Source organism: Eleutherodactylus coqui, chromosome 6 (genome assembly GCF_035609145.1).
Source record: "Eleutherodactylus coqui strain aEleCoq1 chromosome 6, aEleCoq1.hap1, whole genome shotgun sequence".
NCBI classification, from domain to species: Eukaryota; Metazoa; Chordata; class Amphibia; order Anura; family Eleutherodactylidae; genus Eleutherodactylus; species Eleutherodactylus coqui.
Window position 1 is genome coordinate 178,216,914 of NC_089842.1, and position 17,435 is coordinate 178,234,348.

At 46.6% G+C, this 17,435-nt stretch overlaps 1 protein-coding gene across 1 annotated transcript in view; it reads right to left on the reverse strand.

Annotated features, from left to right (window-relative positions):
* SPTBN5 (spectrin beta, non-erythrocytic 5) overlaps positions 1–17,435 on the reverse strand; it is a 267,766-nt gene that overhangs the window by 185,474 nt on the left and 64,857 nt on the right. Inside the window, exons 17-19 of the mRNA XM_066608323.1 lie at positions 15,579–15,813; positions 7,451–7,590; positions 5,575–5,674 (exon numbers count right to left, since the gene is read on the reverse strand). Of these exons, the coding sequence (XP_066464420.1) occupies positions 5,575–5,674; positions 7,451–7,590; positions 15,579–15,813 (475 nt within the window). The remainder of the gene's footprint in view (positions 1–5,574; positions 5,675–7,450; positions 7,591–15,578; positions 15,814–17,435) is intronic.

A 17,435-nucleotide genomic window follows, 5' to 3' on the forward strand; every position in this document is an offset into this window, starting at 1 on the left:
TTCTATAATCAGCAATAATGTTTATTGGATCTCATTCAAGCAAATAACACAAGTTGATTCATTCCTTCATGGATACAAAACAGAAGTCTAAGGATACATAATAGTAGTGGACACAATAATATAAACAACATATGAAACAACACAACAAATTTTTAGCCACATGAACGGTACGTATTTCCATTTACACTTCTATGAAATGAATACTGACTTCATCCATGGTTTACAGAAAAATAAAACAACAAAATCAAACTAATGCATGTAGTGCAGTGGTACACTATGTACAATCCAGAAAGGTTAAACAAGTCAAAATATAGAAGACAGGGTTCATTAAATTGTGAGGGAAGCCAGAAATGAAGGGGGCCCAAGTGTAATGTATTTTACAGTATTTTATCTTGTCTCCACCAGAGTGATGGGTGGAGACATGGGCTGGCCGGCTGCAGCTACAGGGAACGCCCACAGCTCCAGATTGGCTTGCGGATACACACCTTCACCTAGGTGTCGGTGCGTTGTCATACCAACAGGACGCCACCAGATACCAGCGTCCTGCTTTGGCATGCAGGAGAAGAAGCTGCCGGTTAGGGATTAGGGTGAGGGTTGATTTTACGCTTAGGGTTAGGAAAAGTCGAGCGACTAGGAACGCTGCTAACCTGGCCACAGCAGAGAGCCGCCTCGGCCACAGTGGGAGGCGGCCTCCCAGTGTATCAGCGGGTGTTAAGTGCTTGGCACACATTTAACACTGCAGCGTGGGACAGAGGAGCATAGGTGCCAGAGAGCAGGGATCAAGTGTTCGGCCCGATGTAGAGAGTTCAGCGGGCCCTGGAGAAGCAGGAGGATCACAGTTGCAGGAAGTTAGCAGAGTGGGGGCACAGCTCACCTTGCTGCACTGTGGGACGAAGTAGACAGTCCACTGGGGCCAGGAGCAGCAGGAGAATCACTGTTGTATCATAGCGGGGCCACAGTTCACCTCGGTGCAGATGTCTAACCGCTAGCCAATCTGGAGCTGTGGGAGTTTCCTTTAGCTCCACCCACCCAGCCCATGTCTCCACCCATCACTCTGGTAGAGACAAGATGCACCAGTACAGGTTTTAAGGGGATCACTGAAGATTAGGGGTTATCAAGTGAAGAATTGGTACTGGGTGACCCCATCCATCTTATCCCACATCCAATTAAATTTAAGTACGTTATTTCTGCATGTAAACCTTCACTTTTAGATGGGTACGGTGAGACTAATTGAATGTAGCCAGTCATGAATAGGTAAAGTAGGGGACATCCAAAATTTAGCTACCAATATCCTAGAATGGTATAAAGAGAGATGCGGTCGACTGCATAAGTGAATGATTCCTGATCAGTAAAGAAGAGGTAGACCTTGGGATCATCAGTTACTGTATTTTCAATGGCATTGGAGAAATTTGTGGATTTGTTTTTAGTATTCTTTTTAAATGGGACATACCACCAAAAATCAAAGAAAGATCCAAAAGCAAGTTTACATCTCTGGCAAATATCTGGAAAATCTGGGTTAAATTTGTAAAATTCTATTGGTGATCATATAGGTCCCAAGTAAAATATATACTTGAAACCTTCTTTGATTTTAATTTGCAGTAAACTATTTAGGAGAAGCCAGGGGTAATGACCACTATTTTTCTGTGAGCTCCCAATGTTAATTTCCCAACAAGATCTAGCAGGAAGAGAGACTGTTTTCTGTTGACGATGTAGGGGGCTTGCCCTAAAGGCTTAAGATTTCCTTGCAGATAGGAAACCTGGATTTGTAATGAGCTCTAGTGGCCAGTTTAAAAAACTGCACCCAGATATTGCCTGCTATGTGCTGTGCTTTCATTTCCAAAGTCGGCAGCCAGCCAGAAGCAACCATCACTGGAAGATTTGGGCTTGGTGAAAGAAATGAAGCTGGTGATCGCCTGGTACAGTTCTGCCAAGAAAATCGGCTAAGGATAGCAAACACATGGTTTATGCAACCCAAACGCTGACTGTGTACGTGGACATATCCTAATAGCCTCCATCAAAATCAGATTGGTTACATCCAGTGTAATCATCGTTGGTGAAGTTCAGTCGTTGCAATAAAAACCTTTCCTGGCGCCGACTGCGGCTCTGATCATGAACCCCTTGCAGCTAAGATCATGATCAAATTTCGTAGCATTAAGAAAGGTGCTCCATTGAGAAAATCTGACACCTCTAAAATCCCCCAATCATACAATATTGAGGTAGCAAACAGATTCGAACTGTTTGACAAATCAGAAAAGCATCCAGAGGAACTATGGCACAATATACCGTCGACGGTTATGAAAGCATCCATTAAGCAGCTCACCTATACGGAGCAGGAAGAACAATGCTATTGGTTGTCCGAGCAAACCCTCGGAATAGCTGATAACAGAGGAGCAGCAAAGGCGAAGTTCTGCAACTAAATGCCGATTTTCAGTGAGCGGCAAGGAAAGACAAGGAAATGGACTGGAATGAGTGTTGCAAACAATTCGAAGCAGAAGCCATGAAAGGCCATATGCGAGGCCTATGCTCACTGATCGAGATGGGCCGAAACCTTTCTCGTCATGCAACGGCACAATCATAGGCAAAAATGGGAAGGAACTGAATGACCGATTGAAGTCGCCCATAATGTAAATTATGTCATTTGTTAGCACTTCTTTTAGAGTTTTCTGGACGTCGGCATAAAAATCTTTAATGCTCTTAATTGCAGCCGGAATTTCAATGATATTGTATGTGAGTGCAAGACAAATTTTGATAGTATCCATTTTTTTAGGTACCAGGACATACTAGAGGTGCTGTTTTTTGCACACTGCAATAGACATACAAAGTCATACATACGTATCTGCGAACAATGCATATAGGATTGTAAAGGTATGTGATATCACAGAGCCCACACCAGCTCTTAAAACACATACGCCTACACAGTGCCAGTTAGAGGGATGCCAGCTGCAGATATTTCCACACTTATGTCCTGCTCTGGGCTTCTTCACGGCAATTGACATATGATACTGTCATTATATGACAAGCAGCGAGGGGCTCTGCGCAACTACACTGTTTGCCCTATGCCCTCATCAAATGTCATCAAGCTAAATACATTTTAAAATATTCCTATAGCCTTGGATGGTATGAGTAAATGATTCTCATGCATTTAACATAGTAAATTTAACCATTAAAAGGGTTAGTCCAGGTGTGACAAGATTTTTAAAAAATGGTTCCAATTCTGTTAAAACAATAAAAGCGGATGTACTTACCCATCCTCTCCACCAGCGATACAGCGCTGCAACCCCGGGTCCTCCTGGTCATTGTTTAGGAGCAACCAGAACCTGCATGCTGCATCAAGACGCCACAGTGGTCAGGGGATTCTCTGCTAGGACATTTTAAAACAACCCTGCAGAGATAGATAAGTACCGCCTGGACCTTTATAGTCTATAGGCAGTTCTGAAGTGGTTAAGAATATCTCTGTACTCTGCAACATTCAGCTTTTCATTAACCTCGACCAGTCTTCCTGTCCAGCAGCTGAAGAACATCCCTACAGCATGATGCCGCCACCACCATGCTTCACTGTAGGGATGGTATTGGTGGTGGTGGTGGGGGAGGGTGATGGGCAGAGCCTGATTTCCTACAGACATAAAATTTAGAATTGAAGCCAAAAAGTTCCATTTTGGTTTCATCAGACCGGAGAATCTCGTTTCTCACAGCCCGAGAGTCCTTTAGGTGCTCTTTGGCAAAACTCCAGGTGGGTGTTCATGTGTCCTTTACTGAGGAGAGGCTTCTTTCTGGCCACTCTGCTATAATGATTGTTAGAGTGCTGCAGTGATGGTTGACCTTCTGGAAGTTTCTCACATTTGCACGCAGCGAAAGTGACCATTGGGTTCTTGGTTACTCACCTTACCAAGACCCTTCTCCACTGATTACTTAGTTTGGTGGGTCAGCAAGCTTTAAGAAAAGTCCTGGTTGTTCCAAGCTTCTTCCATTTAAGAATTATGGAGGCCGCTGTGCTCATGGAAAATTTTAGTGCAGTAGAATTTTTTTGCAGTCTTCTCCAGATCTATGCCTCCACACAGTCCTGTCTCTGAGCTCTACAGGCACTTTTTTCCTCCTAATGGCTTAACTATGGCTCTGACATACATTGTGAGCTGTGAGATCTTATGCATAGTGTCTTTTAAACGTATGTACAATCAACTGCATTTTTCACAGGAGACTTCAGTCAGGGTATAACAACATCTTAAAGATGATCAAGAAACATGGGAGGCCCCCAGAGCTAAATTTAAAGTGATATACCAAAGGGACTAAATGCTTATGTCAATGCAAAATGTTCGTTTATTTATTTTTTAAAACAAAGATTTCTAACATTATGTTTTCATCCGGAAGTGCAATAATCAGACAAAGTCCTGTGATGTAGTATGAAAAGGGGGACCTTAGCTTTTCATACTAGATCACAGGACTTTGTCTGATTATTGCACTTCTGGATGTTAGCCATAGCTAGGCTGAACTTTGTTATCGCTAACCCTCCAAGTCCAACCACCTGCACTGAGCTGGAGGTCCCATCCAGCTCTACCATTCCATGATTCTATGAAGTTTCTTTATATGCTTGATAATGGGCATTTGAGCCCGAAATGTTAACGTTGCCTTAGTCTTATGTGAACATCTGGACTGGCAAATAAATTTTTATGTGCATTCAAAAATCAGTGTGTGCTGTCCAAACCGTTTATAATTGCCAATAGGGAACATATAAATAACACAAACTAAGCAAAAAAAAATAGTGGGAGATACCACTATTTAAAGGGGTTGTCCCGCGGCAGCAAGTGGGTCTATACACTTCTGTATGGCCATATTAATGCACTTTGTAATGTACATTGTGCATTAATTATGAGCCATACAGAAGTTATCAAAAGTTATTCACTTACCTGTTCCGTTGCTGGCGTCCTCGTCTCCATGGTTGCCGTCTAATTTTCGCCGTCTAATGGCCAAATTAGACGCGCTTGCGCAGTCCGGGTCTTCTGCTTTTCTCAATGGGGCTCCGTGTAGCTCCGTGTAGCTCTGCCCCGTCACGTGCTGATTCCAGCCAATCAGGAGGCTGGAATCGGCAATGGACCGCACAGAAGCCCTGCGGTCCACCGAGGGAGAAGATGCCGGCGGCCATCTTCACCGGGTAAGTAAGAAGTCACCGGAGCGCGGGGATTCAGGTAAGCACTCTCCGGTGTTCTTTTTTAACCCCTGCATCGGGGTTGTCTCGCGCCGAACGGGGGGGGGGGGGGGGAGGGTTGAAAAAAAACCCCGTTTCGGCGCGGGACAACCCCTTTAAGAGAATTGTAGAGTGTATGTAAGTATTTGAAGGCAGGCTATATAGATGTTATTGAGATTGAGGAAAAGGTTGAAAATGTTTCAAGAGAAGCTCCCATATGTCTTCGGTGATTTCCAAAGTTTTTGGAAGACTGGGCCAGAATGAGATTCCAGTATGAGATTTCTTCAAATATATATATTTGATCAGTTTTCTTACAGATTTGGATCAGTTTTTTTTTTTAATTGTCCATACATGGACAACCCCTTTAATTTAATCAAAGTCCTACAATATATTACCTGAAGTCCCAATGAATCCAAAAGTTGTTTCTGTCTTTCTTCACTTTTTTGTTCCAAATTATCATATCTCTTTTGAGTTTCAGACACCTTCTGTCTTATCCTGCCAGGCAAGAATGATATTTATTTTCCTTATTGTATACGGTAACTACTACACATGCCATTAGGTAAGTTATTTAAAATTCTACAGCATGTAGCTGTCAGTTAAATGTGTTTAGGGAAAGATGGGTGAAAACCAATTTGGAAGCAATTACATCTCCTACAATGTACAGTTTAGTGCATAGCAATGAGGGGAGAAACTACTTTTGCGCACAAGCTATACAACTGTAAATTTTAGCACAACCACATTAAAGGGATTTTCCAGGGAAATACTATTGATGACCTATCATTAGGATAGGTCATCAATAGTTGATCGTCTGGCACTTGTAACTGCAGGCACAGCTCTCATTGAAATCAATGCAAGCTGTGCCTGCAGTTACAACCGCAGGCCACTACACAAAGGTTGGTGCAGAGATTTCTGCTTCTCTTTGTATTTGCGGCACTGACAGCATGCACCCCCTCAGCTGATCGGTCCAGGGTCCCGAGCAATAGCCCCCGGCCGATCAACTATTGATGACCTATCCTGATGATAGGTCATCAATAGAATTTCCCTGGAAAAAACCTATAAGTTACCGAGCAACTTAATTAGAAAAAAATCTGTGTAGAAATCGCATTGGATAAAAACAGCTAAAAGTACAGCTCATTTGTAATGCATGTGGAAATCGCTCTCTTCTCTCCAACAGCCATACTGCAGGCAGATTTGAGCATGTTTTACAGGTGTAATAACCACATTCCCAAAGTTATATTGAACTGAACCACCATATGAGTTATATAGTGAATAAAGAACATTTCAGAAGAACTGCAGAAGGTTGAGATATTGCAGCAGTAATATGAACCACAAAATGTGCCCTCTGAAAGTCATCTTAAAGGGGTTTCCCACAACTTAACCCAAAAACAACAAATACTGGTGCAAAACACTGACCTAACTGCAAGATTGAATGAAACCACAAATGGGTTTTTCCCACAGCATAAAATTGTTTTACAACCACACTGTCCTTCCTGATTGCTGCTGACCAGGACATGTGACTGCTGCAGCCAATCATTGGTCAAGCAGTGACCTTCTACAACCAGTGATTGGCTGCAGCAGTCACATGTCCTGGTCAGCAGCAATCAGGAAGGACAGTGTGGTTGTAAAACAATTTTATGCTGTGGGAAAAAACCATTTGTGGTTTCATTCAATCTTGCAGTTAAGGTCAGTGTTTTGCACCAGTATTTGTTGTTTTTTCTGACAGATACTGATGAAAAATAAGCAAATATGAATGAGACTTTAGCCGCCTGCAGACGGCTGGGTCACATCCGGCACCGAGAATTCTCGCCGCGGGACCCGACCCGAGTGCCTGCAGAGAGCAGCGCGTACTCACCTGCAGCTCCGGATCTTTCATGTGCCGGCTGCCGGGCAGCCGGCGCATGCGCAGACCGGAGCCGGTGGCTGGTGCGAGCCCCGCACAGAAATAGAACATGCTGCGGTTTGTTTGCCGCGCGAGATTGCGTTTGCGTCTACCTAGGATTGCGTTTGCTAATGCAATCCTATGGCAGCTTCCATGGGTGGAAATTCCGCGGGAAATCCCGCCGCGGAATTTCTGCCTGTCTGCAGGCGGCCTTTGGGATGCATTTACATGCAGCATTCTCTCTATAATGAACTGAAAGAGTTCTGTTTGGGCAGTTTTTTTTCTACATGCCAGAACGTTACCTAACACAATACATGAACCTGTAAATAACTGACATATTAATACCAAGAATCAGGAGATAACTATGCATTGTTTAAGAAAAATGTTCTTACAGGGCACTGGCAAAGTGATCTTTCACCATTAGGGACTTAGCATTTGTTTGAAGACTGGTCACTCGATTATTGAGAGCTGCCAAAACTTTCTCAAACTGTTTATGTCTGTTCAAAAGGCTCAGAACTGTATCCAGTTGGTCCTGAAACATTGTGAAAACAGAATAAATGAGCCGACAAAATATTATCCATTTACAAAATAAAGAACAACCTTATAATTATTTGTTCATTATTATTTGTAGGACCCCACTTTTGAAATTGCCAGCATGAATTATAATGAAAGGGAAACCAAAGGTCAGGTATAAAAGTTTTGGTGTTTTGAACAGCAGCACAGACTAAGGCCTTGTTCAGATGAGCGTGTTTATATGCCTACATACATCTGCACAAAACCACACGTATATTAGAACCATTGGTTCCCTATGGTGTGTTCACATGTTCGTGTTTTACAGGCGTGCAAACGCACGTACCTGCAAAACATAGGAAATGCGTGCACCATAGGTCCATGGTGTGTGTCAATATTCCCCAGCGGGGAGTCCCCTTGTCACTGAACACTGTCACAGCACTGTTTAATGACAAGGGGACACGCCGCGGGGAGTAAAGAATCCCCTGCCAAAGCTGTCACAGCTGTGGCAGATGATTCCTTCATCTCCACGGGGAGTCCCTTCATCCACTAACACTGTGACAGCACTGTCACAGTGTTCAGGGGCGAAGAGACTCCCTGCAGGGAGTAAGGAATCCCCTGCTACAGCTGTGGCAGAGGATCACAAAGCTCTCCCATTGATTTCAATGGGGATGCCGAGGCTAGCGGCCCCATTGAAAGCAATAGGATGCTGGCACCCCCGCAGTGATTTTTCGGGGAAGGGCTTTAATTATAAGCCCTTCTCTGAAAATCATCTCTAGCTGTAATAGAAAATAAAAAATATATATATACACTCACCTGTCTGCCACTGCTGGGGCTCAGGTGCATCTAAGCTGCTTGTTCTCCCTGCACTGCTCTGAAGCTCTTTCAGCAGGTGAGGATTTAAAATCTCCACCTGCTGAAAGGTCTGCGTCTGATTGGCTGAGTGCTCAGCCAATCACAGGCAGCTCTCAGCCATTCATTGAATGACACCTAAGTGCTGCCTGTGATTGGTCACAGCGCTCAGCCAATCAGATGCAGCCCTTTCAACAGGTGGGGATTTTCAACCCCCCATCTGCTGAAAGAGCTGCAGAGCAATGCAGGGAGAACAAGCGGCTAGACACGCCTGAGCCCCGGCAGCTGCGGAGAGGCGAGTATATATTTTTTACTACAGCTAGGGATGATTTTTCAGGGAAGGGCTTATATTTAAAGCCCTTCCCCGAAAATGACTGCAGGGATTGCCGGCAGGACATTGCCTTCAATTAGGCTGCCGGCAGCAGCGGCGGCTCCATTGAGAGCAATGCTGCACAGAGCTTCGTTCACGGGTATTTTGGCACGTGCGTGTACACGTGGATTTGTGCACACCTACGCACGTGCAAATGCATGCTCATGTGAACGAGGCCTAAAGTAGAAGGGATCCACAAAAAGCCAGAAAAGAAGCGCCGACCATGGAGCTAACTGGGCCACTAGTGTACCTTGGTTAGTTTTTTGCTTCTATCTGAAACGTTCTTATCAGATGGTCATGTGATCTCAGTTCTGACCAGCTCAGATCTACTTGAGCTTGTGTGTGAAGTTTCTAGTCAATTGCTCAATCTGTGTGATGCATGAATGCTAGCACAGAAACTGTCTAGAGGGAGACACAGACACTCCTCTCACAATTACTGATGATGATCACACATCTCCTGCCACACAGTTATAATAGAGGAGAACACAGTTCATCCTCCTGACTGGATACTTATGGTTTGTAGCTGATTTAGGTGATAATTAAAATCCAAAAGGTATAACGCCTAGCTAGTACTGTGTGGATGCATCATGGGAAAGATTTGAAACAGCAAGTAAAGAACTCACACTCTTAAGATGGTGTCTGATAAGCATCAGACAGGAGGCTGCATTGCATACAATTGACTGCAATTGTTACCATGCAGGGCGGCGCTGGGTCCCGCGGCAGGCGCGCGCCGCTCCGATGTTGGCTCCGGCATCCCGGAGCTCTGCTGTCGGGACTCTCCCGGCGGCGTGGAGAAGCCAGCGTGCAGTGGCGTGGGCGTGTCCGCCCGTAGGGTGCCGCCCGCTCTCCTCCACCTTCCATATGCAACAGTGGGAGAGTCGGCTCCTCCCACTCTCCGCCCCTGGGTGGAGGCCTTAAGTTAAAAGGCTGGCAGTGACCTGAGCTCACTGCCAGTTATTGGTTCTGCTAGCCTCTAGTCAGGTCTGTCTCAGTCTGCTCTAGTTGCTCGTCAGTGTCCTGTCAGTTTGCCTGTGAGCTCCATCTCCAGCCTTACTCTGCTTGTAAGTTCTGTTGGTCTGTTCCACCTGCCTCTTCTGTCGGCACTCTGTCCCCTGTTAGTAGTTCCATCTAGGTAGTTGCCAGATCCCTAGCCAGCGCAGGGACCGCCGCCCAGTTGTCCGCCTGGGATTAGCCAGGGCCGAGGCAAGTAGGCAGAGACAGTGGGGTGCGGGAAGATCAGGGCACCCCACCTGGCGCTCGGGGGGCAGAGTGCCATAACATAATAACTGGCCCCCTAAAAACTGTTTGTCATGGAGGCGATCAGTTCCCTCATGAACCAGCTGCAGGCCCTAGTGCCTGTGATCCAGGATTTATCCGCCCGCATGGTGGCCCAGGAGCAGCGGGGGGGGGGGGGGGGGGGTCGCAGGGGTCGGACGCCTCAACCAGCCCCGAACCCAAGTGCCCTCTTCCCGAGGAGTTTTCTGGGGGGAGGAACAAGTTTTTTGTTTTCCGACAGGCGTGTCGGCTGTTTTTTCAGATGCGTCCCCGTTCTTCCGGGTTGGAGGCTCAGAGGGTCGGGCTGATAATGTCCCTGCTGCGGGGCTTTTTCCATCCCCGAGGGTCCCTCCTGCCTGCAGTCTGTGGACTCCTTTTTTCAGGAACTCGGGGGTATCTTCGACGAACCGGACCGAGCAGGGTTGGCGGTTTCGCGGTTGTTGGCGCTGCGGCAGGGGTCGTCTTGTGTGGAGGATTATTGCTCCAACTTCAGACACTATGCGGGGGATACGACATGAAACGATAGCGCGCTGAAAGACGTTTTTCTGCAGGGCCTCTCGGACGCAGTTAAAGACCTGTTAATTTCCCATCCCGTTCCCGGGTCCTTAAGAGAGGCTATGGAGCTAGTGGTGAAGGCAGATAGGAGGCTCAGGTATAGGAAGCAGGACAGGCAGACCCATAGAGTCAGGGAGGTCGGTTGCCCTGGTCCCTCTTCCTCCTTACCAGTCTCTGTGCCCGAGCCGATGGAGGTGGATCCGCTGGACCCCAAAGAGCGACGCCGGATCCGTCTGTTGCATCGTCCCTGCCTCTACTGCGGGAAAGCTGGACATCGGGTGATAACCTGCCCACTGAGGTCTCAACGCATGCAGCCGGAACCGGCGGAAAACTCCGAGTCCTAGGCGATTGCAGGGAGGATCGCCTAGGACTTCAGGTACTTCCTAAACTTTTGGTACCGTGTCATGTTAGATTCCGGGATTTTTTCCGATCAGGGCGGGCGTTTATTGATTCCGGTGCAGCCGCTAACTTGATAAGTCTGTGTTTTGTCCGTTCTCTGATGGCGGAATTTGTGGCGCTGAAGACGCCAATTCATTTTACCAGTATTGATGCTACCCCTCTCTCTACAGGCCTGGTACGATGGAGGACCCCTAGATTACAGTTCACAGTGGGGGTCCTCCACTCGGAAGAACTATCTTTCCTGGTTATGGAAAAAATGTCGGTTGATGTGGTGCTTGGTATGCCCTGGTTGGCACTGCACAATCCCCAATTTGATTGGTCCACCCGGGAATTGACTCATTGGGGATCATCCTGTCATAATCACCTGTCTACCATAGCTGTGTGCTCCGCAGATACGGTGCTCATTCCGGAGTATTTGTCAGACTTTAAGGATGTATTCTCCAAAAAACTGTCTAAGGCTCTGCCTCCTCATAGGGAGTGGGACTGTGGTATTGATCTGATTCCCGACAGTCCCATCCCTAAGGGAGCCATTTTCAATTTGTCAGGTCGTGAGCATGAAGCCCTCAAGTCCTATGTCTCGGAGGCCCTGGCCAACCGACATATCCGGCCGTCCAGGTCCCCTGCCGGGGCAGGTCTCTTCTTTGTAGAGAAGAAGGACGGGACACTAAGGCCTTGTGTGGATTATCAGGCCTTGAATAAAATCACTGTGAAGAACCAGTGCTCCTTGCCCCTAATTCCTGACTTGTTGAATCAGGTGGTAGGGGCCCACTGGTTCTCCAAACTGGACTTGCGGGGGGCTTACAATTTAATTCGCATTAGAGAGGGAGATGAATGGAAGACGGCGTTCAACACCCCGTTAGGACATTTTGAATGTCTGGTCATGCCTTTTGGACTTTGTAATGCCCCCGCTGTGTTTCAGGGTTTTATGAATGCGGTCTTCCATGACTTCCTGGGGGTATTTCTGGTCATCTATCTTGACGACATTCTGGTGTACTCGCCTGACTGGGACTCACATGTGCGGCACCTGAAGTTGGTCCTGACCCGTTTGCGCGAGTATCAACTTTTTGTCAAGTTAGAGAAATGTACATTTGGTTCTAAACAAGTATCCTTCCTTGGTTATGTAATCTCACCCACGGAGATCCGGATGGAGTCTGATAAAGTAGCAGCAATCTCCCAATGGGTCAGACCAGACAACCTCAAGGCTGTCCAGCGGTTCTTAGGTTTTGCAAATTTTTACCGCAAATTCATTAGGAATTACTCAGTTATTGCTCAACCTTTGACCGACCTGACTAAGAAGGGGGCCGACTTGGGTAAGTGGTTGCCTGCAGCCCTTGAGGCCTTTAGCCGTCTAAAAAAGGCATTCACGACTGCCCTGGTGCTAATACAGCCAGACGCACGACTGCCCTTTTTTATTGAGGTAGACGCGTCTGAAGTGGGGACAGGAGCAGTATTGTCGCAGGAAGTCAGTGGGAGGTCTGGGTATAGCCTATGTACGTTCTTTTCGCGGAAGTTCAACTCAGCAGAGCGCAACTACGACGTGGGTAACCGTGAATTATTGGCTATCAAATGGGCTCTGGAAGAGTGGCGACACCATCTTGAGGGTGCTAGACACCCAATTACCGTATATACTGATCACAAGAATCTGGTATATCTCGCCAATGCGAAAAGACTCACAGCTCGTCAAGCCAGGTGGGCGTTGTTCTTCGCCAGGTTTAATTTCGTCGTGACATATATCCCAGGAGAGAAGAACGTGAAGGCGGACGCCCTGTCACGGAGTCTCGGGGTACCGAATAGTGAGACCATGACTCCTGAGAATATCTTAGCCCCCGGCGTGGTGGTGGCAGCTGTAGAGTCTAACTTCGTCCCTCAACTACAGGATGCTCAGCAGGGAGGGTTCACAGAGTATTCCATAAGTCACTATTGAAACCTTTTGTCCCTTCGGTGATGTCCACCTCCGGTCCCCCTCCGCCCACCCTGGTCCGGGATGAAGTTGAATACAAGGTCCAGGAGATACTGGATTCTCGTCGGTGTCGAGGAACCCTACAATATTTGGTGGCCTGGAAGGGTTTTTGACCAGAAGATCATTCCTGGGTGGCCGCACGTGATGTTCACGCTCCCGTGTTGGTACGGCGGTTCCACCGTCGTTTTCCGGAAAAGCCTGGTCGAGTTTCCGGGGGCCCGGAGGTCCCCAGTCAGAGGGGGGGGGGGGTAATGTTACAATGCAGGGCGGCGCTGGGTCCCGCGGCAGGCGCGCGCCGCTCTGATGTCGGCTCCGGCGTCCCGGAGCTCTGCTGTCGGGACTCTCCCGGCGGCGTGGAGCAGCCAGCGTGCAGCGGCGTGGGCGTGTCCGCCCATAGGGTGCCGCCCGCTCTCCTCCACCTTCCATATGCAACAGTGGGAGAGTCGGCTCCTCCCACTCTCCGCCCCTGGGTGGAGGCCTTAAGTTAAAAGGCTGGCAGTGACCTGAGCTCACTGCCAGTTATTGGTTCTGCTAGCCTCTAGTCAGGTCTGTCTCAGTCTGCTCTAGTTGCTCGTCAGTGTCCTGTCAGTTTGCCTGTGAGCTCCATCTCCAGCCTTACTCTGCTTGTAAGTTCTGTTGGTCTGTTCCACCTGCCTCTTCTGTCGGCACTCTGTCCCCTGTTAGTAGTTCCATCTAGGTAGTCGCCAGGTCCCTAGCCAGCGCAGGGACTGCCGCCCAGTTGTCCGCCTGGGGTTAGCCAGGGCCGAGGCAAGTAGGCAGGGACAGTGGGGTGCGGGAAGATCAGGGCACCCCACCTGGCGCTCGGGGGGCAGAGTGCCGTAACAGCAATACACAGACGAGAATTCCAGAGTGTGATGGGCAATCAGGTGAGGGGGCAGGGATGGAAAAATTAATTTCCGCCAGAGTGGGCCTTTAATTAGCTGCTACGAAACCATAAACAGGGCACTCATGTTGTTTAAGCATGGGAATCTAGCCCCCCAAATCTTTTACAAATAGCTGACAATGGTATAAAACATCAAAAGGAGTGATGCTCACCTTACCAATTCAATGTTGCTCCCAATCCAACACTACCCTATTCTCAAGCCTGTCTTTTTTAGCGGGCTCCAGCAACAATGTGACATGTCACATGCAATTGCTGCTTTCGATCACTGACTGTAGCAGTGACATCTGGATACTACTGAAATCATCGCTGTGGCCAATGACTGGCTGCAGTCTCATGTCGAGTTGCCACAACATCGCTGGAGGTTGGAAGGGTGTAAACTGAGATTGGCAGAAGACAAAGGAAATGTTGGCACTGAAGCACAACGTGATTGGTAAGGTATTACCTCTCTTATTAATGTATACCATTGTTAGTTTATAAGGTTGAAAACCCCATTAAATATGGAGCTAAGCTTCCGGGGATGCAACGAAGGGGGTTCTCAACTCCACACTTGGTGGACATGTCCGGTGGCGCAGACCTACTGGAAAAGGGTCTCCCACGTTATAGCTACAGTGACTGGGACAACTCTCAGACTCAACCCCTTCGTGCTACTCCTGGGAGACAAACCCAAGGGAATGCGTAACGCTCCCTTTAAACTACTACTACATATCACAATGTCAGCCCGAATATTGATTGCTCAACAGTGGCGCAAGCCAACGCTCCCATATGAACTTCTAGTAGCTCGCATTAATAAAACTATGATAAATGAAAAACTCATAGCCAACTCATAGCCATACGACAAGACACTGTCCAGCTTTTCGAAAGGGTATGGAGCCCCTGGATATCCCACACAAATGCACTGAACTTAAACTATATTGTGAGACTATAGGCAGAATCACCCACAAAACACGCAACAACAACAACAAAAAAAAAGGAAAACAATAAAGCAACCACTAAAACAACCCTACATTCACATGCACATTTAAGAGAAGGATGGTGAGATATGGTTCCCTCACTCTGGTGAGAAATAAAATGAGATGCTGACTAACCTAAATCTACTTATGAAAAATGTACCTTGTCCATTGTTAATGTTCTTGATTATTTTTACCCCTTTCCTTTTTTCCTTTTTATTCTACCCCCCCCCCCCCCCCCCGTCTCCCAAGTTTCACCCAGCTCACTATAACAACTTCCTTCTCCCCTCCTTTACCCCATCCCCTGTTCTATTAAAACTAACAAACTATTTTAATCCTAACTAACGATGCTCTGTTCTTCAATATTGAATGTTTCCCCCTGCCCGGGGTCTGTGAGGCAGAGTGTTGCCAACTTTAAATTCCATTTCAATAAAACTCTTTGAAACATAAATATGGAGCTAAAACCAAATGGTTTTTATTCAGTAATATACATGTTCAAAAAGGCATAAGTATAGGGGCTGCAGAGGTTGCAATTGTTCTGTCCCATATGATGAGACCAGTACTATAAATGATTCATAACAATTGGGGGTCCTGTAGTAGACGTTACACTAGGACCCAAGAACTTCAATTTACTCCTCTGTATAGGTGTAGCATATGTATGTGTTTTTAAGTAATGTTATTTGTAGTGGAGTATCATCTAATAACAATCAGCTTGAATTAAGCATACTAGATTCTTAAGCAGACTTACCCCAAGATCATTCACCCTCAGAAATGCTTCATGGCTCGAAAGAGCTGCATTAATGCTGTCAGCTTCTCTCAAAAATTGCTGCAGCTCCAAGCTTTGTTCAAGTTTCTGTCTTCTTTGTACCCACAAATAGCTGAGCTCATTGTACCCTCCAATTAGGCTCACTAAGGAATCTCTCACTTCAGAGCTATTGCTGGACTCGAGTACAGTTTCACCCATTTTCTGGAGTTCATTGATTCTATGTGCAAAAAAAAAAACATTAGTGTAATGCAACACAGTACCTAAAATATGTAATAGAAACGCCAAGACAAAAAGTAAAAAATAAATAAGCATTGTCATTTTACCAACTTTGTATAACTTTATACAAGTGAGGGTGCGGGCAGATGAGCGCATAAACGGCGCATTTTTGCGACCAAACGTATATACGTGACCATCTGAGGCAATGGTTTCGAATGTATTCATTCACATGGGCGATTTTACGGCGCGTAAAAACGGCAATTCGAAAAAAAACGGAACATATGCGACCGAAATACGCGCCAACGCATATTCGATCGCCGAAAAGACCGTTTGCAAAGTAGGAACAAACGAAAATACGCTTTCTAGCTCTGGTCGTGATCAGTGAAAAACGATCGCTCGGGGGATTATACTTTGCGCTCGTGCGAACGTAAATACGCCTACGCTCGTCTGCCCGCACCCTGAATGGAAGAAGCTTTATAATTACAATTTACAGCTAGAGGTAATAAGGAAGACTGCAAAGAAACTCCACCATACCCTACACCAGGATGACCATCTGCAAACCATATTCCCGGACCCTACCCTTCTGTGTTACAGGCAACCTCCAAGTCTGAAGAACTTTATAATCAGGAGTGCATTGCCCTCCGACACACAAAAAGGAACTTATCCCTGTAATGTAAAGAGCTGCAAGACCTGCTGACATGTACTGACCACGGACAGGATACAAATCCCCAACACACAGCAGGACTATAAGATCCCGGGGGCATTTACATGTTCCATGTCAAATGTCGTGTACCTGATCTGGTACAGTAAATGTCCTGTTGGAGGGCTTTATATCGGGTAAACAGAACAAAAACTGAGAGCCAGGATGAGATCTCATCACCACACAATTAGAGAGGGAAAGACATTTTTCTAGTCACGGACACAACATGGAACAGATGAGTTATATGAAGGGCAACTTTAAGTCACAGCGTCACAGAAGAATTTAGGAGTATAAATTTATGGCTATTTTTGATGCCCTCAAGAAAGGAATAAACCTCGGAGCAGGGTTCTTGCATTAGTGGAGAATATGAAAGGTCTGAAAGAGGTCAAGAGGGGTGTCCTTAAGGAGAGCATCTAGGGGTTGTGTGAAGACACCTGGGGGTGGAGTAGGTCGGTGGATGGAATCATCTCTCCCCTGGGAGAGCACCCAGAAGGGGTGCTATTCCCAATCATTGTTTTTAGAGACTTGGTAAAAAGTCATACATTGATTTGAAGGAATGCTGCCATCCAATAGGTGGTGCTACAGAGCTATTGTTTAATCGCCCTTATTTGCAGGTCTGAAGGAGAAATAGCACACAGGCCTGTGACCCCCAAACACCAATTTAGAGATCATAAAACTGGCACATTCCTTACCAGGGGACTAATTAAGTATTTACTTCTCTGCTCATCTTGTCTGGTATTGTTTTAAGTGCAAATTAGCCTTGCTATGTCTGTGCCTTTTCATGTGTGTACATTTGTTTAAATATATGCCCCATTCACATCTGTTTCATTATGCCTGAGGAAGGATCCTGAGAGGTCCGAAAACTTGCAATAACATCATGTAGCCATTAAAAGGTATCATATCTACAAGATTATTTGGTTTCT